Source organism: Ctenopharyngodon idella, chromosome 1 (genome assembly GCF_019924925.1).
Source record: "Ctenopharyngodon idella isolate HZGC_01 chromosome 1, HZGC01, whole genome shotgun sequence".
In the NCBI taxonomy this organism is placed as follows: domain Eukaryota; kingdom Metazoa; phylum Chordata; class Actinopteri; order Cypriniformes; family Xenocyprididae; genus Ctenopharyngodon; species Ctenopharyngodon idella.
In genome coordinates, this window is record NC_067220.1 from 2,571,134 (window position 1) to 2,595,900 (window position 24,767).

The 24,767-nt window shown below is 34.0% G+C and overlaps 1 protein-coding gene across 5 annotated transcripts in view; it reads right to left on the reverse strand.

The window, feature by feature from the left end:
* The window catches only part of LOC127501282 (uncharacterized), a 79,850-nt gene extending 56,018 nt beyond the window's left edge, over positions 1-23,832 (reverse strand). For 2 of the 5 annotated variants that reach the window (XM_051873548.1, XM_051873259.1), the window contains exons 1-9: positions 22,497-23,829; positions 14,347-14,441; positions 13,744-13,904; positions 12,471-12,586; positions 12,127-12,198; positions 11,902-11,933; positions 9,580-9,729; positions 9,385-9,485; positions 9,045-9,153 (exon numbers count right to left, since the gene is read on the reverse strand). In XM_051873548.1, coding sequence (XP_051729508.1) covers positions 9,045-9,153; positions 9,385-9,485; positions 9,580-9,729; positions 11,902-11,933; positions 12,127-12,198; positions 12,471-12,586; positions 13,744-13,904; positions 14,347-14,441; positions 22,497-22,584 — 924 coding nt within the window. In that variant the 5' untranslated portion in view covers positions 22,585-23,829. Of the gene's footprint in view, positions 1-23; positions 140-226; positions 388-896; positions 980-2,872; positions 2,986-9,044; positions 9,154-9,384; positions 9,486-9,579; positions 9,730-11,901; positions 11,934-12,126; positions 12,199-12,470; positions 12,587-13,743; positions 13,905-14,346; positions 14,442-22,496 lie in introns of those variants that run through there. The other 3 variants (XM_051873328.1, XM_051873398.1, XM_051873469.1) reach the window with 3 other exon arrangements.
* Between the last annotated feature and the right edge of the window lie 935 nt (positions 23,833-24,767).

Sequence of the window (24,767 nt, forward strand, 5' to 3'; positions counted from 1 at the left end):
ACATGAATGTTTGTACTACTCACCCATGTCATGGCACAGAGCAGCGATCTGAACACACAGGAAATCTTGTTTGGTAATGTTGAGCTCTGGCTGATTATCATGAAGACTTCTGAGAAGACATCCAGCTAAATACGCCACACTAACACACACAGACAATGAATATCCCTTTATTTCATGGAAAAACAATGCAAAGGTCCAGCCTCGAAAAGAGTTTAAAAAAGATTACCCAATGGAATGTTCGAAGCGAGTGTGAGTGGCTCCAGGGAACACCAGATATTTTGTTCCCAGCTGTTTGATGTGACGGAGTCTCTGAAACTGAGGAGTGTCAATCATCTTCACCAGCAGGGGGTGCAGCTCAATCTGACCATGAATGGGGTCATTGAAGATCTACAGGGTAGAAAATATTTATTTATTTATAAAAAACTTACCTAAAGAAAAAGGTCATAAGAAAAGAGCAAACACATCTTCTTGAAGTAACTAACAATTTCTTTAAATCAGTGATAAACTTTGATATCAGTTTTATCAGTTTATATAGTTATAGCAGAAAAATATAGTTAAGAATAAACTAGCAAGAACTGACCATTTTCAACATGTACAGAAATCTCTATTCATCAGTTCTATATATATCAGTTTATCAGTTTATATATAATCAGTTTTAACTTTGATATCAGTGCACAACTTTTCATTATTTGCATTGGTTCGATCATATTATATGTTAGCGTTTCAAAAGGGCAAGTGATTGATTCAGCCCATGACATCAATATCACTCCAATCAGACAGCCCTGCAGTTAAACATTATTCATATGATTGTAATGACATGACTCTTGTTTGCTATATAGGCTACATTTACTATACACAGGAAACATTATTCTCTCCTTTTTTGATGCATCACTTGCCTTCATGGTGTCCTTTGAAAAGTCTAGGGAGTATTTCTGTTTGATGTTTTGCAAATCCTCAGTGATTTTTGTCTTTCTTTTTTCTGTGGAGAGACATTTTGTCCATTAGAAATACTTTCATAGAAATATTAGTGTTGGTTTAACAAAGCAGTAGCCTTAATAATAAGCAAATATTAAATTCACCGATACTAAACTTCTCCACCGATACCGATAGCCGATTATTCAGACTGATATCAATACCGGTAACGATACCGATAGTTTGGGGGTTCTGCCTTTAATACCTTCTTTTAAATTAATGATAGCTTCATTATAATTAATAATTAATCATTATATTTTAAATATTATATTTTGAAAGAAATGCAAATAAAAACTTTATTCTCTCCATTTCATTAACTTGTTTCAGAGTAACTGGTATCAGTTATAAACAAACACATTACTCCAATTAATATTAACACAAATTAACCAAATTCTGAACTTTCTGAATGTTATTAATTCATGTAATTACTATTAATATTGAACATCAAACTGGTTTCTTAACATTTTATTTACATAAAACACAAATGCAGTGCATTTTGCTGCTCTCTTTTGATTGACAGGATATTCCGGCCCTGACTATATGTTTTTAAACTATCCGATAGTCGGAGATAATAGTAGTGTACACACAGTCTTTAATCCAACAGAAGAACATAACGTGTTACTCCAACAATGACTGACAAAGGACTGAACAGAACCGGGAGAATAAATACACAGAGTGATTGAGGGAACTAAACAGGAACAGGTGGAGGAAGATTAACTAATCAGGGACTAACGAGGACAGGTGCAGACATGACAGAACTGAAGTAAACAGAACATATACATGACAATATCAGTGCATCTCTAGGTGATAGTTTTTTTGTTTGTTTGTTTGTCTTAGAATGACTGAGAAAGGTTTCATATGTTCCCTTTAACTAACTGAGAATGAATTTATGCAAATAAATTTTAAGTTTACTCTAAATTCTGGGATAATTCATTAAATTGTATATAATATTACTGTGGCTCTTTTGTCCTCCATCATAAATGAGTTTGTTTCAGAGCATCAGATGAAACACAATAAAAGCTGTCATGTTCTCATGCATTCTGATGCTGGTGTTTGGGAACACAATCGTGTGAGACGCTTTTGAGGGAATTAAACCAAACCGGGCATTTCAGAACCACCAAACCTACATTTGAGATGATGTGATGCGATTGATCCGCTAGTTAGTCCAGCTGTCCAATCACAGCCTTATAGTTAGGGTTAGGTGTTTCCATCATAGTTTAAGTGCAAATGTGCATAAAAAATCTGGCTCATTTGAGCGCACACATTTTTTATCAGAATTTTTAAAAATCTATGTGCATCTTTGCATTCCCATCTAGCAATTTTATATCATGCTTTTTTATCATGATATTTGGTTCTGCTTCTGAAATGTAATTAATTTATTGGGGGAACATTTTGAAGAATGTTCACAGTTTGGGGGCACCACTGACCTCCATAGTAAAAAAAAAAAAAAAAAAAAAAATATATATATATATATATATATATATATGTAATATTTATATAATTTTTAAAAAATATAAATATATAATTTTACATATAATAATAATAATAGAAAAAAAAACTAGTCAGAACTGCTTGGTTACAAACATTCTTCTTTCGTGTTCAGCAGATCAAAGAAATTATACAGGTTTGGAACAACTTGAGGGTGAGTAAATGATGACAGCATTTTCATTTTTGGGTGAACTATCACTATCACGTTCTGAAAATGGCACAAAAAATGGCACAAAAAATGGCACAAAAAATGTACTAGCCCCTGTTATTGGTCTTCAGATTGGGTTATACAGATTGTGAATTGAAAACTTACAATAAATATGTATCATTTAATCGGTAAATCATTAAAAATGTAATTTATTATATATATATATATATATATATATATATATAAAACAAGTCAAAACATTACCTTCATGTTTCTTGTAAATCCTTTTTATATCACAAAGAAGGTCCTCAACATCTGTTGTATCTTCAAACATTTTTTCTCAATGACCTGTTGACTTCTCTGTCGTTGCAAAAGAGGATGATGATAATGATAATCTGTAGAACTGTGTGGAGATTTTATAGATTCACAGACTCAACCCACTACACAACAGCATGTTATCAGGAAACTTCTTGTCAGTAAAATGTGAGGGTGTGTCATAAAGATTTGATCATGTGCTTTAGATACTTGAGTAAAGGCTACCCGTCACACAGGGTAATTTAATTAAGCACAGGGCTCACCTTTGCGTTTAATGAAAAGCTGATGCAGGGTTTTTCCTCATAAACTTATGAGGCCGTAATGTGAATTCATAATGTTGTGATCAGAACATTTCTCGCAGAAATTGGACTTGCTGGTTGGAATCTCCCTAGTTCAGTAGTGAGGGCACTGCTGAGGGAGTCATTTTAAGGGCTAAATCTCAAACGCAAAAAACATCAACATATAGGCTAATGCTGCAGAGAACTGTGATGTGCTTAGTGCTATGAAAAATATTAATGGCATAGATTGGAATATCAAAACAGTTGGAAAAACAACACTCAGCTAGTTTTAAAGAAAGAAACGTTAACAAGCTTGGGGTTTTAATGTGCAAAATAATGTGTGTAGCTTATGCTTCAATATGACAACTTTTTTTTACAGGCAAGAAAGCAATATTTCCACTTCCAATGGATTTCTTGATCCAAAAAATCAAATGAAGAAAAAATAAAAAATTCTGCAAAAGAAGGAAAAACTGCTAAATTGATTAATATACTGTAGTCAAAATGCAGAATTTAAAAAAATGTAGCCTAAAAAAAAAAAAAATGTACATATTTCCCTTAACAACACACCTAACACTCCCTTGTAAATCGGTATTTTAAGTATTTAAGTATTAAATGTTTTGTGTTAAATGTTTTTCTTCCAGTCTATATTATACACAGAATATAATTAGGTTCTAAAATGCTGCTGTTAAAAGTGTCTGTAAAGCTGTTCACGTAATTGGCAAATGCTACAGAATCCAACAATTTGATTATATAATTTGATTTCTTATGTTTTGTCATTTGATCAATTAAGTTAAACAACATTACAATCCATACTGCATTTTCTATCCCCCACAACCTCATTTTCAGTCACAAATTGCACTTTTGAATGTGATTATTAACTTTTCATGACAAATCATAACCAATCAAATTCAAATTAATGTATATGCCTTATTTTAAAAACACATTTTAAGATCACATTTTACATGTACATTAAACACACAGAACTTCATTTCTTTTCTTTAAGCTTTCACAAGAATAATGAAAAACATTCAATGTAAATGAATCCAGTGGCACAGGTTCTTCTGTTTAATTATCAGTGCTTATATTTCCATTCACTTTCACTTACATTTCGTGGCTACTTCTGACTTTCTGTTTGGAAGCCTATTTAATGATGTTTGTCAGATTAATATTTGATCTAAAAATGCATTTATTCAAATAAAATGAGAAAGAAATTCTAAAGGTATATTTGAAAAAGAGAAAGATAGATAGATAGATAGATGATGATAGATAGATGATGATAGATAGATAGATAGATAGATAGATAGATAGATAGATAGACAGACAGACAGACAGACAGACAGACAAACTATTTGAATATTCAAAGTCAGGGCAAGTCTTCAATTTCCTGTTCACCCTAAAACTACAATTGTACAAAAATTGTAGTTTACAAAAGAAAATAATTACCTCTGTTAATTCTCAATAAGAGCTTCTGTAGACGTGTGACAGAAATAAAGTCAGACTGGTTAGTAATAAGTGAAGCTGGTGATGCTGTTTGTGGAGTTGTTTAATCAGATCTTTTATCTATTATCTGTAAAATCATTTTTCTCCATCAGTGCAGGAACCAACAAAGACACAAACTACTAGAAACATGGTTAATGCATAAAAAAAAAAAAAAAAAAAAGAGAGATGAATCATTGCCCCACACTTGGACAGACTTTATTGTTGATGACTTATTTGAATCCTCATGTCCTTAAGAAAATAAGAAAAATTAAGAAAATATATTCCAGATAAATGTACATCCCTAAAATATGTCCCAGATAGCAAGCACCCATTGAAACAATGTTAAATCAATGTTAATGTGTCAACATTAACTGCACTGAATCAACATCACATTTGAACCAGCAATTAAAGTAAAAAAAAAAAAAAGATTTCATTAAAAAATCAATGGTAATGACATTGAATCAGATACAATGTGCACTCGCAGAAAATGAAACAAAACAACTTCAACTGACTTCTGCCACAGCCTTAGATGAAATCAACTGAAAAGACATGAAATCTCTCTTATTACAAACCAGACTGACTTTATTTCTGTCATTTGTCTACAGTTCTTTTTGAGAATTAACAGGTTTAGATGTCAATGTTTTATTGAAAATGTTTGAGTGTTTCAGTGTTTTCTTTAGTTTGTGGTGTTTGTAACAGTGTTTACTAGAACACATTACTTGTTGCGAAGGAAGCCAGAAACAAAGATGATCAGATCATATAATTTTCATTATCATAAAGAAAAATGATTGATGAATCTAAGTGTTTATTTGTTCTTAATAGATTTTCCCCGAGCATACTGAGATCTTTCTTAATTTTGTTTTCTAAATATTAGATTAGAGACACACACAGACATCAAGAATCAGCATATGAATCTCAACAATGTTGACATGCTTCATGCCGCAATGCATGATGGGACCCACCATAGTACACAACTCGTGACTCCCAGCATGCATTGCGGCATCAAGTATGTTTCAATTTTTTAATAAAACGTCAACATCTAAAACCTCCATTAATTCTCACAAAGAACTTATGTAGATCAATGACAGAAATGGAGTCAGTCTGGTGTGTAATAACAGAGATGCATTCGTTGATGCATTAACATTGTTTCAGTGGTTGTTTGCTATCTGTGGTAGGCCTACACCCAAGCTTTACTAAATCACTACTGTCTACTCTGTTGGAAAGAAATATCAGTTCTCCACATTCATCAGTCCTACACTTCCAGTCCTTTAAATCAATACAACACCATCCCTGATTGTTAATCACATTTAATGAATTTGCAGCTGCTGTCCCTGGTTAGACTAAAAAAAAAAGAAAAGAAAGTGTCTGGCAACCAGATGCCACAAATATTATTTTGTTTAATTGACCCTTCGCAAAGACCCGCCCCCCCTTAGTTACTGTTGCTTTGTCCGACAAGCCATGGCGCTGTCACACCACACAGAGTGAAAAATACATTGCGGATCAAAGAGGACACTGACAACACGTTGACAGACAAGACAGAGCAGGTTACTTATGATATTAAACAAAGTCCCAGCTTTCAAATTGAGTAATTTTTTAAATAAATTCAAACAATAAAAACTGTTTTGTGGATCTTTAATGTGTCATGACAGATTGCTGTAGCGTCTCAGCTCAAGCGGCTCGTGAACCGATCATCTCTTCCTACTAGTTCATTTATAGCATCAAATAAACATGAATGAACATGAGAAGGAATGTTATTTCAAACGCGGAAAGACGTCAATACACACCATTTTTCAAGTTCAAGTCCACCGAGGTTAATCTTCTATGTCGGACAAAATGCGGATTCGGCCTTATGATTGGTTAGATCGCTTGTCAATCAAACTCCCGGCGAAGGGTCAATTGTCTTTAATTCAGATAGTAAATTATTCCCTAACCATATACCTTAACTGAAATTTTTTTTTTTTTTACATTTTGCTGCTTGGCTTTTGTGACATATGTGGACCTCTGCCCTGTTGTTTTTGTTTTTGTTGTTGTGGAGTAAAATGTTTTTGTATAAGTCGCAGAGAGGAATTATATGTCAGTAGTTCAGCTGTCTAAGAGAGTCCAAAATTGTCTGAACACCAGATCTGAAAGCACTTCTCCGCCTCTTCCACCTTTTTCTTCTCCTCCTCCTTATCTTCAGCTCTCTGATCATCAGTTCTTTTGTAATAAACTCTGACAAGCTCTTCATTGAACTTCTTCGGAAGGAAACTGGACAGCTGTCAATACAAGACAACAATCACACCATGAGTTTTCTAAAGATACTTGATCATGAAGTAAATAACGACAATATTAACTTCACTGAGCCCAACAAGACGAAGCTCAAGCTCCAGTCCAATTGGTTTACTAAAAGCACATCATTAAGGAATGAATGACATCTATTTGTAAAATATACATAAAATATACACACACATATATATATAATACACACATATACAATGATCTGAAATAACACATGATTACCTGATAATCTTTAATTGTAGAAGCTTCATTGTGTTTCCTCTTGCTGTAGAAATAGACAGATTCAATGGGGTTTTTGTCCTTCATGCCGTGATCCAGATCAACCACCTGAGTAAGAGATGAAATAGTTTGTGAAGATGTGAAGGCAGAGGTGAAGGGATGAATTCACTAAACAGTTATATGTTTTATTTCAGAGCAGAACCTGCATCTTAATCACTTTCAATCTAGTTTAAGCACAGAATAACTACATAACTTACATAAACTGGTAAATCTTCAGCATTCAGAGAAACAGTTGGTTTATCAAGCTTGTACTTCTGTACTGCGGCTTTCCATGTTTCTGTCAGCTCTTCCTGAATTTTCAGATTTGAAAGGGTTAGTCAAGTACTGTACAGTTACTGTACAGTAAATACTGTCTTAACAGTCACTAAACCAACATATTTTTCTATTCTGACCTTTGACATGTTTTTCTCAGTCAGGCGAGCTTCTCCCACAAACTTTGGCAGTTTTCTTCTGACAATCTTGTCCAGAATGTCTCTGGATTTCTGCAGGTTTTCAGCAGTGGAGGACGAGATCTGCTCAAAGATCTCATCTAACAGAATAAAAAAGTATTAACAAATGAATTTCTTCAGACCATTACATTATTTTACTTACAGATAAAAATGGAAAATGATGCTTTCAGCTGACCTGTGAGTTTGCTGTATTCCTCTGCCGTCTTTATGGCTTCAGAAATCTTCAGCATATCTTCAGGTTTTCCTTCATGAAGGTCACGATCAGCAAGTAAGAGCGCTTCAGCAAACCTAACACATAGAAAAACAAATGAGTTAGTGTGTTGTACCATGTATGCTGTGGAAACTTAAGTGTAGGGCCCTGTGATTTCCATGATGCAGAACACGCAGACAGAATTGCAGAATTCATTTATAAAAATGGTCAGAGACAGATTCAGATGTCCTGTAGGAATCTCGACTTTGTTGATTTGCTCAATAAAGTCTAATTTTGACTTCTGGAACTCTTGAGCTTCATTTGCAAGGAAGAGATGACTTTTTTCCACAACACTGTCTCACTATATAATGACATGAACACATGAACTTCATCTCCATATATAATAATAATTTTTTTCTTCCATGTTTTAATTATATCAGTAAATCTATGTTGTGCAGCACTATGTTTGACAAAAAAATGGGTTTGTTTAATTTTAATTTGATTAAAAGATAAATTCATGTTGTATGTCTTCACTTGATTACCAGAATAAATAAAATACACAACAGATTTTTTTTTTTTTTTTTTTTTTTTTTAAATCATGATTTCAATTGATTAGATATGATTTTTGATTAATCAAATTTAAGTTAACCATTAAAATTGAGTCTAGAAAAATTAAAACAGAGAAAGGAAAGGAGAAAGGAATTTGGAAAAAATATATAATTTGGGAAAAAATTAAACTGGTTTCATAGAGCCCTCAAGTGCAGTCAATGGTCTAATGCAGAATTTGTGTAAGGTCATGTAAAGAATAATGATCAATGAGCAAAGGATGTTAAATTGTGTACAGCGGGACATGTTCACTGCAAACAGAGAGACTCACATGTCTTCAATGATGTTGCAGATCTTGTGCTGGTAGGCCTGGCGATGGAGAGTGTATCGGGTGCGAAACATGTCATAAACATTATCTGCCTCCTGTTAGACACAAACACCAATGTCACAGATCCCATGATACAATGACAAATTCAACAGCTTTTCATCTTTTAATTTGGACACTTTTTTAGATTTTTCCAAAGAAACAAATCACCACATTTTTAAACAGACAGCTGATCAAAAAAGATATTATGAAAATTGTATAAATAATTAAATGGCACTTTTTGGGTTGTATCATGTACCTTGTCCCTGAAGCAGATGTGATTTCTTCCGTTCATTTTACACACTCGAGCAAACTTCAACAAACGCTGATGGTCAAAACTGTTACGAATGCCAAGGTGATGACAGTCTCTAAGAAATTTTTGTATCAAATACAAAAAAATAAATACAATGGATAGAATGGATAAATGTCAGCTTGGCTCTGTTTGCATTAGTTCAGAGGTGCCTTTATTTTAAACGGACCTACTGCGACCTACAAGAGATTAAAACAAGGCTGAATTCAAGCTGTGAATATGGTCTTATATTTGCTACTATGTGTTCTTGTGTTGCCATCAGCCAATCAAAATGTCTAATAATAATTACCGTGCGAAATAGTCCCATTTGTCCACATCAATACCGTTCTGTTTGTTTGCCACAATCTCATACAGGAAAGATTTGTCTTCATCTCTGCCCTTGTATGTCCACTGGAAAGAAAAGCATGTCTGTTTCACTTCAACATTTTCCACTAAAGGTTGTATCATTCAGATTTATTAACACATCTGGAGTATCAGTATGAACCTCAGCAGCTGAATCTTTTGCCCCTTCGATTAACTCTTTAATGAAGATGACATCTCTATCATTCAGTCCGTGTTCTTTCAACACATCTTCATTCTCATCCTTCAAACTCTTCACAATGTCATCAAACATCAGCACTGACATCTGCTCATGCTGCAGTAAAGACACAAAGACAGATGAGATCTTAAATACATAAAATACAGAGTCCACACAGCAAAAACCACAGTGTTAAATACACTCTGCTGGGAGTATATGTGAGACCATACTCAAGAGTGGTAAATGAACACTGAAGTAGTGTTAAAATTAATGAGATAATTAAGTAATTAAGTGATGATTGACCATTATTGAAGACACCTGATGTTAGCAAGTTAAAAAATCAAGGGTCAAGAGGTCAACTAAAGCAAACCCTGATCTCCATGATGGTGACTAAATTGTGATTTTCTCCTTTGGTGATTCTGTTTGTTATCATCAGGTGTCTTCAATAATGGTCAATCATCACTCAGTTAATCACTTAATTATCTCATTAACTTTAACACTGTTTCAGTGTTCATTTAACACTCTTATTTAAACACTTTAACACTCTTGAGTATGGTCTCACATACACTCCCAGCAGAGTTTATTTAACACTGGCGTTTTTGCTGTGCAATTGCATTCCCAGCTAACAGAATTTTGTTAAAATGTCCAGTTTTCCTGACGTTACAGGAATGTGTTTTTAAAGGTATAATGTTCCTCAAATGTTCTTTCAACTTAATTTTATTTTATTTATTATAATTAAAATTCTGCATTCTAGGAACGTTGATTTGTAACATTCCAAGAACATGAAAATGTCCAGTTTCCTTAATGTTAGTAGAATGTTATTTAAAGGTTAGTATGATGTTCCTGAAACATTCTTTCAATCATTCAAACACCTGCTGTGAACAAACACTGAAAGAAAGAGAAATAAGAACACAAACTACAACTTTCTTCAGCCACAGCCTTAGATGAACTGAAGATAAAAGACATTAAATCTCTGAAGATCTGATTCAACAACTCCACAAACAGCATTACCAGCTTCACTTATTAATAACCAGACTGACTTTATTTCTGTCACACGTTTATAGAAGCTCTTATTGAGAATTAACAGAGGTTTAACACCCACAGTTTCTGCCAATCTCATGTTAATCTTGAGTACATATAGAATGCATCCTTCATATCTCTGAAAAGTCTTTAGTTTTATCATATTTATAAAAGATAGATACGCTAAACCGAGTCTTTCCGGAAAAAAGCCGAGCTCCTGGAGGCGTGCCGTGGGCAGAGTCACGTGTGCACGCAGCTTTTGCATATAGATTGTCTGCAGGCTGTGACATCATTATAAATAAAAAAGGAACAAAAACGTTCATGTTGTTTACATTATATGCACTTGGTGAGCTTTACTCACCACCCCCGATCTGCAAATCCAGTGCCGAACTGGGACTTGTTTACAAAGTATTCATCACCGAAATCCCGGGAACAAACAAACATATGTGCACAACTCCATTGCTGCCCCAGAAAAATAAACTTCATCCTTTGTTCCCTTAACGCTGGGTTCTTTGGGAAGCTGAAAAAGGTAATCTTTCCCTCACAACCCAAAACACACTCCTTCTGTGACAGGAGCGGAGTCTCATTTCGGAGGCTGCGTCCTTCGGAGGTATTTATTGTGAGGTGTAAAATACTGTAATTTCTTTCTTACTTTGCAATCTAATGGTTATTTTTCTTAAACGAGACCGATGATGTATGCAGCCTTCAAAGGGTGCAGCCCCTGAATTGGGACACAGCCATTGCTGAAAAATCTCTCGGCTTCCATATCCCGAATGAACCACGTTGATGGCCGTGATCGTGCTCTTGCTCTGTGTGTGCACGCTTATCAGAGAGAAGTGCCTATACAAGGAATTTTGCCCTTTATTACGTGATAAAGGCCATACTCGAAAAAATTTTGGTGAAATGTCCACAACCGGAAGTTGTATATTTGGCACAGAAATACTCCGTCATACATCCAACTCGTGTTTTGAAACTTTGGCCATGTTTAGCATGACGAGCTGATGTCTAAGTGTGTCTTATTCAACTTTTAAATAGTTTTGGACGATCTAACACAAATGATTGTTATAAATTATCTTTATCACATCGTTTGAGTTTATTACTTTCTTTTCATAAAACCTCTAACGTCAAGAAAAACTGGACTGGAACTGGTCAAGAATTTTTTTTTTTTTTTTTTAAATTCCAAAAACCAACACTGAATATTTGGAGAATTTTCTTATAACAAAATACTGTTAGCTGAGTTGGCTGCATGAGCAATGTGTTCATTCTCACCTTCCACTTCTCAGGGATATCATCAGGCAAGCCTAAGAATAAGAAGCAGGTCTCAGATAGTTTGTAAGTCATATTTTGCACATTACTGATCACTTATCAGACATGCACACACAAAACAGAGGGGTTTTTTTTTGTTGTTTTTCAAACATAACAATGACATGACTAAGAAATTTGCATGTCCACAGATACTTCTGATTAGAATTAATTTCACACTGACACACTTACCTCTTATTTGTTTAATCTTTTTGACTTTAGGAATAACCAGACCATCAAATACATGGGAAAATGGACCATGACCTATAGATAGATAGATAGATAGATAGATAGATAGACAAAAAAGTTAAATATATTAAATGCTTTAAATATGTGTTTCTGTTACATATGGTTTTAATCTACTTAGACATTTATTTTAAAATAACTTTTTCCAAACAAATAAATACACAAAGTAATGAGCAGTACTTTTAAAATAATAATAATAATAATAATAAAATGAACACAAACATGTGATGATGATTTCAGTAATAAAGTTGCAGGTGTTTTATATATCCATAAGCATCAGTGCTACTCACCCAAGTCGTGACACAGTCCAGCGATCTGAACACACAGGAAATCCTGTTTGGTGATTTTGAGCTCCGGCTGATTGTCATGAAGAATCTTGACCAGACAACCTGCTAAATACGCCACACTAACACACAAACAACACCACTTCATGACCAAAACACTGAATTGAGCAAAAAGATTTTTGTTTACTTGCATGTCATGTGACCGTTACCAACATCAGTGAACCATAAAAATTTATCCTTCTTTCTTTTATGAACCACAACAGGAGAAAAAACAGTGAATAGCGACCAGCTTCCAGCTTTTTAAAAAAGCATCACAGAATGATCCCATGCAACATGTGTCGTATATTCCAAGTGATCTGGTGTATAATATATGAAATTTAACATATTCTTAAAGAAAATAAGAATATGAGTTTGACCGTTGGTCTTCTGTGCTCAACTGCGCGTTTATGAGACACTATTACTGCCACAGTTGACTTCAACTTGCCCAGAAAAAAGCACCAGTTGTGAGAAATCAAGATTCATAAATGTGCCACATGGAATACAATCCATGTACCTTCTTCACCGGGGTGAATATATCCGTTGTGTTTGTCGCAACAAAAGTTGATGGTGACTAAAAATTGTGATTTTCTCCTTTGGTGATTCTGCTTGTTATCATCAGGTGTCTTCAATAATGGTCAATCATCACTCAGTTTATCACTTAATTATCTCATTAACTTTAACACCGCTTCAGTGGCAGGTCTTTTACTTTCTGACCCCTGGACTTTACACTTCTGGTCAGTTGTTGTTGTGTCTCTCTTTTTTCTGTTCTTCTTGTTTCTCTTTCCTTCAATGATTTTGCATATTAACATCAGGCGTCTTAAATAATGGTCAATCATCATTTAATTATCTCATTAACTGCTTCAGTGTAACTTATAACACCCTGTAGTGTGGACACGTACACTGAGGGGTGTTAATTTAACACTGGAGATTTTACTGTGTATGATGTGTCACATGACATTATTCTGTAATACTTTTGCTTCTTTTTTTAAAAAGCTTGATGCTGGTCACTGTTCATTGCCATTATATGGAGCGGGACATTTATTAAAAATTCTCCTTTTCTGATCCATAAAAGAAAGAAGAGCATTAGAACTACACTAAGGTTGGTGATAATTTTTTTAATTAATTTTTTTAATTTTTAATTAATTGAAATTATATATATATATATATAAATTTTCATTGTAGGGTGAATTATTCTTTTAAATGACCAAAAATTTCAGCTGTGAATATAATAATATCTCACCCAAGAGAGTGTTCAAAACGATTGTGAGAAGCTCCCGGATACACCAGATATGTTCCTCCAAGCTGTTTGATGTGACGGAGTCTCTGAAACTGAGGCGTATCTGTGATCTTCACCAGGAGGGGGTGCAGCGCAATGTGACCATGAATGGGGTCGTTGAAAATCTACAGCACGCAAAACACACCGGATTATCACACTAACATGCAAGAGATTTTTCAACTCAGCATGTAGGCCATTGACCAAAGTGATTTTATGACCCACAAAACTCCTTTTGTGGAAGACCATTTCACACGCAAAATGCATCCTGATCAACAGGGCAACACTAGAGTAATTGATTCATTTACTCATCTGATCTGAGTTAGTTTTGTCACAAGAATAGATAAGTAAAGCACAGATTTCAGCAATTTTTTCCATGAAAGGTGCTTTCTGTTATCCACGAAATATAAAGTACATTCATGCTTATGTCCACAAAATGGAGGAAACTTTTAAACACATACATCATGTGAGGTGTTAAATTTCAGTTTGATGGTAGAGAATTACAATCCACATTTAATACATATCGGCTGTGAAAAGTGAAAAAAACATGTTCCCGAGTAGTTCACATACCTTCATTTGTTTTTTTGAGAAGAATAAGGAGTATTTCTTCAAGATGTCTTGCAATTCATCATTAATGATCTCCCATAACTGTTGTTTCTCAGGCTCTGGAAAAAATGTGACATTTTATATCCTCAGTGTAAAATATATATTTTAAATAGTTTTGTTTCCTTAGCTTGTCAATGAAAGAAAACATTTCAGCAGTGCAGTTACACATTCCACATATTATGTGTAGCACTCTATTTTACACATTTTGTGTCACTATTAAATAAAACTGTGTTAGAAAAACTAATATATTTTACACATAGTTATGTATAGTTTTAACACAACCTGTTAATCTCAGAGGTGTAGCAAAGACCAGTCCTCCAAGACCAAAACTATTCAAGACCAGAGGTGTGGTCAAGACCAGAACCTCAAAGACCAAAAAAGACCATTCAAGAATGGAGTTAATGAGATAATTAATTAATTAATTAATTAATTAATCGAGTGATGATTACGCATTAGTGATGAACACCTGCTGTTAACAAGCAGAATCACTGAAGGAAAGAGAAACAACAAGAACAGGAAAAAAAAAAAAAAAAAAAAGAGGAGAGGAGAGACAATGCAGCAGAAAAACAAGAACTACAACTGACTTCCAGCCACAGCCTTAGATGAAATCAACAAGATAAAAGACATCAAGTATGGAATGCCAAACCTGCCAAAATTAAAAATAAATAAATACATAAAATAAATAATAATAATAATTATTATTTAAAAAAAAAAAAAAAAATCCTTATTTGTTTATTTTTATTTTTTCCCACATTTATTTATTTATTTATTTTTATTTATATATTTATTAATGTTGACTTTAATTTATTTCCACATTTATTTATTTATTAATTTCCATATTTGTTCATTTCCACTAGGGATGCACCGATACCATTTTTTAAGGACCAAGTACGAGTACCAATATTGATGCCTATACATTTATTACTCTCTCTCTCTCCATTTCTCTCTCTCATTTATTACTCTCTCTCTCTCTTTGATGTTGCAGCTTTCCAAGCAAACACAGTGAGACTAATGAATGTAGGACAGCTTCTTTATTATTACTCTAATGAAAAAAGTAATCATTTTTATGTGCTTGTCACAAACTTAAAGAACAAAATTTTCACAGTGTCCAATACCCTTCAAAGGGCATAATTACCAATATATATAATTGTTGTTATATAAAAAGAATTTTACAAACAAATTACAAACAATACAACAAATACTATAGAGATACAAATTAAATAAACTTGTTTTGCAGATACAGTAGGTTTATTTACCATGTATACATTTATTTAACATATTTTGTTGTTTTATTAACATTAATGACAAATATAGGCTACGGTCCCTTTAAGACCGAATCCATGGATACTGACACATATCCTGTTTTCACCCAAATGTTTACATCCACTTAAGCCATAACCGGCTGTATTTACGTGAGATAATCCACACGATGGACATTTTGACAACTATGTGTGCATTTGACCATTCAGGCGCGAGGATAACTGATCGCGCGCTGTCTGAGAGAACTGGGATCGTGCGCAAGAGAGAGAGCGCGTGCGAGAGAGAGAGCTTCTGGTCTGTCATTCAGCGCAATTCCGCCTATCCCGCCTTCACTAATCAATAACGAATTGTGACTGAAAGCATGCAGTTCACAATGTGTGGGTTGTCATCAATAATTTAAGTATTTCCACACCTCTGAGGCTGACATTGTTTCTGCTGCTGCCGTTAGTGTCTTTGTGCACGGAAAATTCTATCTGTTATGTCACGTGAGGTATCGGTCTTTGGTATCGGGGGTATTTTTACAAGTATGACTACAAGTACACGAGCTTGGTATCGGGCCCGATACCTATACTGGTATCGGTGCATCCCTAATTTCCATGTTTATTCATTTCTACATTTCTTTATTTTCACATTTATGTATTTTTACATTTCTTTGTCCATAGGGTAATGAGGAGGGCGTGGTTTACCTCAGACATAGCAGTCGAGCTCAGAGTAGGCGAGGGCGAAGTGTTTATTATGAAACTAAAAAAGACAGAAGGTGGCAGCAAGTCACTGTCTTAACGAGTGAGTTCAATCCATTCCTTTGATCCCTTCAAATATATCATTAAAAAAAATAAATAAATACAGCTGAACCACTGCAACACGTGGTGTTGTTTTCGAATCAGCATATTTGAAGGAACCAAACGAATGTTTTGAACTCACTCGTTAAGACAATGACTTGCCGCCAATCAAAATTCATCCATGGCTCCCATCATGCATTGCAGCATGAATAAATTATGAGCGGAATTGTCTTGGTAATTTCCTTTATTTTCACCATTTTTATTTTTTGTTGTTATGTGACTTTTTAGTAGCTTGTTTTTCTAATTCCACCTACTGAAGCAGTGTTAAAGTTAATTAGATAATTAAGTGATTGAGTGATGATTGACCATTATTGAAGACACCTGATGTTAACAAGCAGAATCACCAAAGGAGAAAATCACAATTTTTAAGCCACCATCATGGAGATCCGGGTTTGCTTTAGTTGAGCTCTTGACCCTTGACTTTTTAATATTAGATTTTGTTTGGTTGTTGTAACTGAATCATAACTGCCAGACAAACAAAGAGAAAAGATGATCAGGTGGTGTTGGTTATGTTTTCACATAATCATTATTTGACCTGAATCACTGAACTCATTTAGAGCCCAATCTCTGAGTTAGATCTAACTTATTGATTGTGATTCTACAGCAGATGATTTTCAATATAATCTAAATGATTTCTTAAAAGTTGTTCTAAAAAAAATCTCTCATTTAGAGACAGACATCAAGATTCAGCTTGTGAATCTCAAAAGTGGTGACCATCAAAAAGCATATTGCAGTGCATTCTGGGAGCCACCAATCAAAATGTATCAATGGCTCACATCATGCATTGCTGCATGAATAAGTTATGAGCTGAATTGTCTTAGTAATTTCCTTTATTGTCACTATTTTTATTTTTTGCTGTTATGTGACTTTTAAATAACTTGTTTTCTAATGTTCAGAGTTAATCTGTTTATCAGAATATGTTGCTTGTCGCCATTGTTGAGATTCACAGGTTGATTCTTGAAGTCTGTGTGTGCCTAAGAAGAAAGTTGTTTTTTTTTTTTTTTTTTTTTTTTAAACATCAGAACAACTATAATCCTTTGGTTTATATTGAAAAATACTTTTACTGTGAAGCTGTTGTAGATTCTGTTGTAGAGCTGCTGTAATGAGTAATGTAAATGTAACTCAGAGATCAAAAAGTCAAGGGTCAAGAGCTCAACTAAAGCAAACCCTGATCTCTATGATGATGACTTGGTCAATTATCACTCAATTAATCACTTATTTATCTCATTAACTTTAATACTTCTTCAGTGGGTGGAATAAACTTATGGCAGGACTTTTACTTTCTGACCCCTGGACTTTACACCTCTGTAAAAAAAAAACAATCCATTTTTCATTAAAACAGTAATATACTGTTAAAAAAAAAAAAAAAAAACAACAACAATGCACTCTGGGTAATATTTGTCATTTTTGAGAAAATAACCTACAGGAATAAACTGTCAAACTTTAAAAGTCAACTTTCAGAGGCTGTGTTCTACCTCATTCACTTTTCCCTAAATTAGTTCACTAATATAGTCCACTTGACAGAGTAAATGAAAAGAAGAGAGTGAATTCAGACACTGATGAACACCTGATAACAGAATCACTGAAGGACAGAGAAGATGGTCTTTTTATTGCCACCATTGTTGAGATTCATGTGCTGATTTTTGATATCTGTGTGTGTCTATATGAGGCTGTAGATGTTTTTTGTTTTTTAAATCATTCATTGCAACTGATTATTTTTAGTACTCGCTGTAGTTTCACAGTGGTGATAATGAGAAATTTAAGTCTCTTAATAATATAATACAAGGGATTAAGCTAGTCGACGATTCAAAGCTTCGATATGAGGAGCCTGATTCGACTACCAATCTCACAGTCAAATCTCCGCAGAGGTGTTATGAAACGGGTTATGAAAGGTTCTCTCCCAATGGGTTAATATACAGCCTATTATGATAATGCTGTAAATAATAATGTGAAAAGAAAGACGTTTTTAATAAATATTTTTAATGTGCGTGAATAAATCCAACCACCCCTGTGACAGATTTAAGTTTCACTTCCATGATCCGTGACCGGCAGAGGAGCATCTTGGCGGCAGGGATTAAATCTTTAACAATGTCTGGGATAAGAAAATCTAAAGTGTAGAAATTGTAAAAGATGACCCAAAAAACTTAAGATGCAAGTTGTGCCAACAGCTCATGTTCTACCGCTCAACAACGACAAACACTGCGGCGCGCTTCTGCCGGCCAACGTTAACGAGTTGACTAGCGCGCTATTTGAAAAGACTCAAACGGACACAGGCAGATCGTGTTAAAGACTGGATTTTTTTCTCTCAATCAGGTAGGGTACAAGTGATTTCAAAACATTTCAGCCGGTTCTAATTTGATTTTTCGATGCTGTGGATGTTTAGCTAAAAAGACTGTTTAGCGTTTATTGTCTCTGCAGTTAAAATGACAAAGTTAACAATTCTGGCTATACTTTCGTTATTTTAATAAATTCTTTAACTTTAAATGTATTTATTGATCACTCTGGTTTATCTAATTTTACTATTTTTGGCTTAATGTGTTGAATATATGTTCCCCTGCACTTCAGGCATTTTGCACTTGTGACTTGATTATGACTTTAATTTTTTAAATTATTTAGCCTATTAGAACGGTATCTGTTCTAATTCAGTTCTGTAAATTAATTTTTGATTGTTTTTCGGTGCATCAGTGTTGCGCTGTAGATTAGTTAAAGCTTGCTCGCACAGGCAATTTAGCTGATTTAATTTGATTTGCCGACATGTGAAATGCATATCTATCTGCAGTGTGGCCTTTCTGTAGTTTGGTCGCTTTATTAGAAAGTTGTTTCTCTGTACTGTGTGTGAGAGAAAATAAAAAGTTGTTTTAAGGCGCGGGTATAGGCCTTTCTTCATTTTCCGCATCCTGCTCCATCTCGTGCATAGTTGAGCGCACGAGCCTTTCAAAGTGACTGCAAAAAGAATTTGTGTGCACTATCTAGTGGACAGATAGATAGATAGTTAGTTTGTGGGCACTATCTATGATTAGTAATAAGTGTAATAATGTATAATGTGTAAGTTTTAACAGTAACGAACTGTAAGTTAAAAAAATAACAGTTATATTCTGGCAACAGTGTTGTCAGTAGTTTACCATAAAAGTGAGTTTTGTGGGTCACCATTGTGCTGAAGAGTAGAGCCTGTGCTTAAATTCAGGAGAAGGTCAAGAAACACTGATGATATGCTGCATGTTGTTTTATTTAACAGGTGGTGACTGTGTAGTTGCTGATGCAGCGCAAATCTCTCTTTTTTTTTAACAACAAATATTTTTAGTGTACAGCAATATATAAGTGCTGTCCATCTGTAAATAAGATCACAGTAATATATGCTCACATTATTAGCATCTTATAAATATTAGTTTATGAATTTAAATGGCAGTCAGAAATTAGTTGACTTGAGTTTTAATTGAGTGCATGGTATTTTTACAGCAATATACTGCAATGTAGATTATGCTAAAGAACTGTAAAATTAACAGTAAATTATTGGCAACTTTTTTTGCCAGTATTGTACTGTAAATTCACAGGACAATTCTTTATAGTGTATGAATATTTATTTATTTATTTATTTATGCTTTTTTACATTTCTTTGTATATTTATTTTTAATTTTGGCAGGTTTGGCATTCCATAATCAAGGGCCAGCTTTCGCCAGCACAAATCCTGTTTTGGTGTTAAAAAACTACTGTCAGGATTTACAGCAGTGATAAATTAGTTCACAGTTGTTTTTGTGGCTGAGATTATTGCATATCCATTTTGAAGGAGTTTCCCTTTCAGACGCTAAATTTTTGGGAGGAGAGTATTTAAATTAATCACTCAAAGTGATTTACTAAGGTTTATGCTAGTCAATTTACTGGTATTTGTGGCAGTATTTACTGCCCCAAAAAAGCATGTCTTAAACCAGACACTAATTTGCGCTGATCTTAGTAGATTGCGTTTGTCATTATGGAAATGATCGGCTATGTCTGTGTTCTTTCATTTGAGCATCGTCAGTAGATCGGAGGATTAAACAACTCCACAAAAAGCATTACCAGCTTCACTACTAATCAGTTTGACTTTATTTATTTCATACATCTTCACAAATTCTTATTGAAAATTAACAGTGTCTTAGATATTGATGTTTAATTGAAATTGTTTGGTTTATATCAGTGTTTGCTTTAGTTGGGCTCCTGGAACCCTTGTTTTTTTTTTTTTTTTTTTTACCATTGGTGTTTTTACCACTTTGTGTTTGTAGAACATGTTTGTGTGCCATTAATTATGATGTAGTGGCCTGATTAACTGTTCTCACCCAGTATTTAATGAGTAATTCTATTGTGTTTTATTAATTTTGCATTGTTCATTATAGCACATTCTACAGCTTGAGATCTAGTAGTGTTGTGATCATCTAGATGACTTTAAAAAAACGTATTGTGCAGAGATAATTTTGAACTACTATATAATTTAGACAAACACATACTACATTGCTGCATGAATAAATTATGAGTTGAATTGTCTTAGTAATTTCCTTTATTCTCTCTATTTTATTTTTTGCTGCCAAACAAAATCTAATATTAAAAAGTCAAGGGTCAAGAGTTCAACTAAAGCAAACCCTGATCTCTATGATGGTGACTTAAATTTTAGATTTTTTCCTTTGGTGATTCTGCTTGTCTTCAATAATGGTCAATCATCACCCAATCACTTAATTATCTCATTAACATTAACTTCAACTTAAGTTAATTTAACACTTTAACACTCTTGAGTATGGACTCAAACAAACTCCCAGGAGAGTTGACTGAATGCTGGAGTTTTTGCTGTGTGTCACTGAATCGGGTCACTACATGATGATTGTCAACATCATCTTATTATATTTTCTCTTTATATTTCTTGTTGTAAAAAATGTGCTTTATAAACACTCAGTTACAGTAGCCAAAAAAAAAAAAAAAAGTTCAAAAGTCAAGAGTCCAACTATTGTAAACACTGAACGCCATAATGGTGACTTCAAACCAATCAGAAGTGTTAATTCTCAATAAGAACTGTACATGTATGACAGAAATTAAATCAATCTGGTTAGTAATAAGTGAATCTGGTAATGGTGTTTAATCATAATGATCATAATGATTTTGATGTTTAATCAAATCTTCAGAGATTTAATGTCTTTTATCTTCAGTTGATTTCATCTAAGGCTGTGGCTGGAAGTCTGTTGTAGTTCTTGTTCTTGTTTTTTTTTCTGTTTTTGTTGTTCATCTTTCCTTCAGTGATTCTGCTTTTTAACAACAGGTGTTTTCTTCAGTAATGCTCAATCATCACTTCATTATTCATTAATGAGTAATCAAATCTCATTAACTTCCCTCTTGAATAGTTTTTGTCTCAGTCTTGGATGGTTTGGTCTTGACTACACCTCTGGTTAACCTTCCTGACAAAATTGACACAAAAAGTGTTGTAGTGTATAGTGGATGTGAACGGGGCAAGACTTTAAGTGCAGCTTAATTTATTTATTTATTTATGTAAATGTTAGCATTAGTATAAATGTTTCCATACAAAATATGTACTGTAAAGTTTTCTAATTTAATATTTTAGCAGTAGGACTAGTTTTAGGAAATAGTTCAAGCGGATGAAGTTCTGATTATGCCCTTCTGACGTAATTCCTGTGGGCGTTTCTTTTGTAAACAGCTTCCTTTCTGTCTTTGTCAAATCTATTGCATTCACTGGATTTCGTGTCATCTTAAGTCAAGTCAAGTTGTTGTCCAAAGAAACAAATAACTTTATTTGTATGTATTAACTAAATACCTTAGACATGAACAATAATCTTGTGATTGACTTTTTTTTTCTTGGTTTGTAAATCATAAGTAACAGATGGATATTACTCTAAACACAAATACAGAAGTAGGACACATATGTATCACATGACCATCAGATGATTTTATATATATATATACACATATACACACACACATATGAAAATGGGTTGTGTACATGAACTGCAAAATTAAATCAAATCACATGTCTTCCCTTACCTTCACATTCTTCATAGGACTTTTTTAGATCCTGAAGACTTTTCCTGTGATCAGAGAGCGTTTTTTTGTTTTTTTCAGAATGAAGCATCTTCTCTTTTGTTTTCTTTTGGTGGATTGTTAAAAACTCAGATGAGGAGACAATAAAGATCTGTACAACTGTGTACAGATTTCATAGATTCAGCAACTCAACTCACTGGATTACATGATGAGGAAAGTCTTGTCATGAAACTATGAGGGTGTGTCTCAGACAAACGTTGAGCTTTAGTGACGGGGAATGAGCCGAGTCAGAGTGACTGCTGTTGGAAACACATTCAGGATGTGCTGATCACACAGTATTTACTGTACAGTTCTTGTGTATGTATTTGTCTTACATCTGTCTTTGGTAGGGCAGCCTGTTTAGCAAATATATGCAAATGTAATGCAAATATTGCATAATAAAATATGAATGTTAAAGGGATAGTTCATGCAAAAAAATAACATTCAAGTCATCCTTTACATGTCCCCTCATGTCATTCCACATCTGTATCAACTAATTTCTTCTGTAGAAAAGATATTTTGAGAAATGTCTTTTTTTCTTTTTTTTAATAGGGTCCAGTGTTGCTCTTACACCAACATTCCTCAAAATATCTTCTTCTGAGCCAAAAGAAAAGACATGACAGCAGTGATATAACTGAGGGAAGGGTCTTCTACATCATAATACTGACTTTCCATCAGACATCAAAATAAGCATTTATAGATCCAAGTACTTCTGATAAAAACTGTACATGTATGAAACAAGTTTGCTGGGTTGATAGATTTTTTTTTTTTTTTTTTTTCACATTTAAAATCTTTTGCCATCTTGTTCCTCGTTCATGTTATGCCTTTGTATGATTTTCTTAGGTTTGTTAATAGATGTGACAGGTAATGATATGAAAAACAGACACACCAACACCCATCTGAAACACACCGAAGCAGGTTCAAACTGTAAGGTGTGGAAAGTTTTGTGTAAATGATCACATAAATAAAAACATTCTGTGGTTGACTTTAATGAAGTATCTGTAGTGAAACAGGTTCTGTTTGAAGAACAGGTGGAGCAGCTCTAGTACATGAACAGCTGATCTTTGTGTTGCATTGTGAACACATTTACTAATAGATGCAAAATAATTTCAAAATAAAGAAAGATTTTGTGTCGTGACACTCTAAAGCAATCACGCCTCCGGCCTCGCTCCGTTCCCATGGCTCTCGGCTTCACCCTGCTTACCACAATTACTTTTCTTTCTCTTGAAAACTCTAGAATTCCTGAATCATTTTCTCATTCGTGCATTCATTTATATTGATACAAATACAATGTGATTGATTTATCTTTGTAGAGAAGCCACTCAAACCAACAACCATTTCTTTCATCCAGATGCCTGAACTTTGGCATCAATGTGGTGAACAGTTGAGGTGAAGTTTAATTGTGAATCTACTCACTCTTATGTCGCTCCCAACTGAATCTGTCTTTCTTCAACGGAAGAATATTCTCACAGATCTTTTTTTTTTTTTTTTTTATGCAATGACTGTGAATCGAAACTGAACCTATAAGTGCTAAAAACATATCCTGAATGTATTTTTATCATTTCACTTTAAATAATAAAAAAATAGGATTTTAAACATAACAAATGGAGCAAGGGTGTATAAGTACACAAAAGGAAGGAAAAAGCTAGCCGTTTATCAGAAATTTAATATAATACACCAATGAGCAAAACATTATGACCACCTGCCAAATATACTCTTGGTCCTCCGCGTGCTGACTAAAGAGCGCAGACCCACCGATGAATGGAACCTACCTGAGGGTCCTGTGGGATCTGCAGATCCCACAGGGGGGACAGAGACCAAGACCATTCAAGAGGGAAGTTAATGAGATAATTAAGTCATTAATTAAGCACTAGTGATGAACACCTGCTGTTAAGACAGAATCATTGAAGGAAAGAAAACAACAAAATAAAACACCGGTGCTACTTCTGAACATGAAGATCAAATTTGTCAAAATCTCTTTGTCAAGTCCAGTTAAAAAAAATGCTTACACATCAGTGCTTGTGTTTTGGGACAACACTTGTGTTAATATTGACACATTCACTGTGTCAAACAGACATTCAGAATGAGTCAAAAAGCATTTGTTAAAAAACGACTCAAATTGGCTAATTTCTTACACATCAGTGTGTGAGTTTAGGGACAACACTCATTGTGTTAATTTTGACACATTCATTGTGTGATGATTTTAAAACATGTAAACGTGAAGTAAACGTGTCA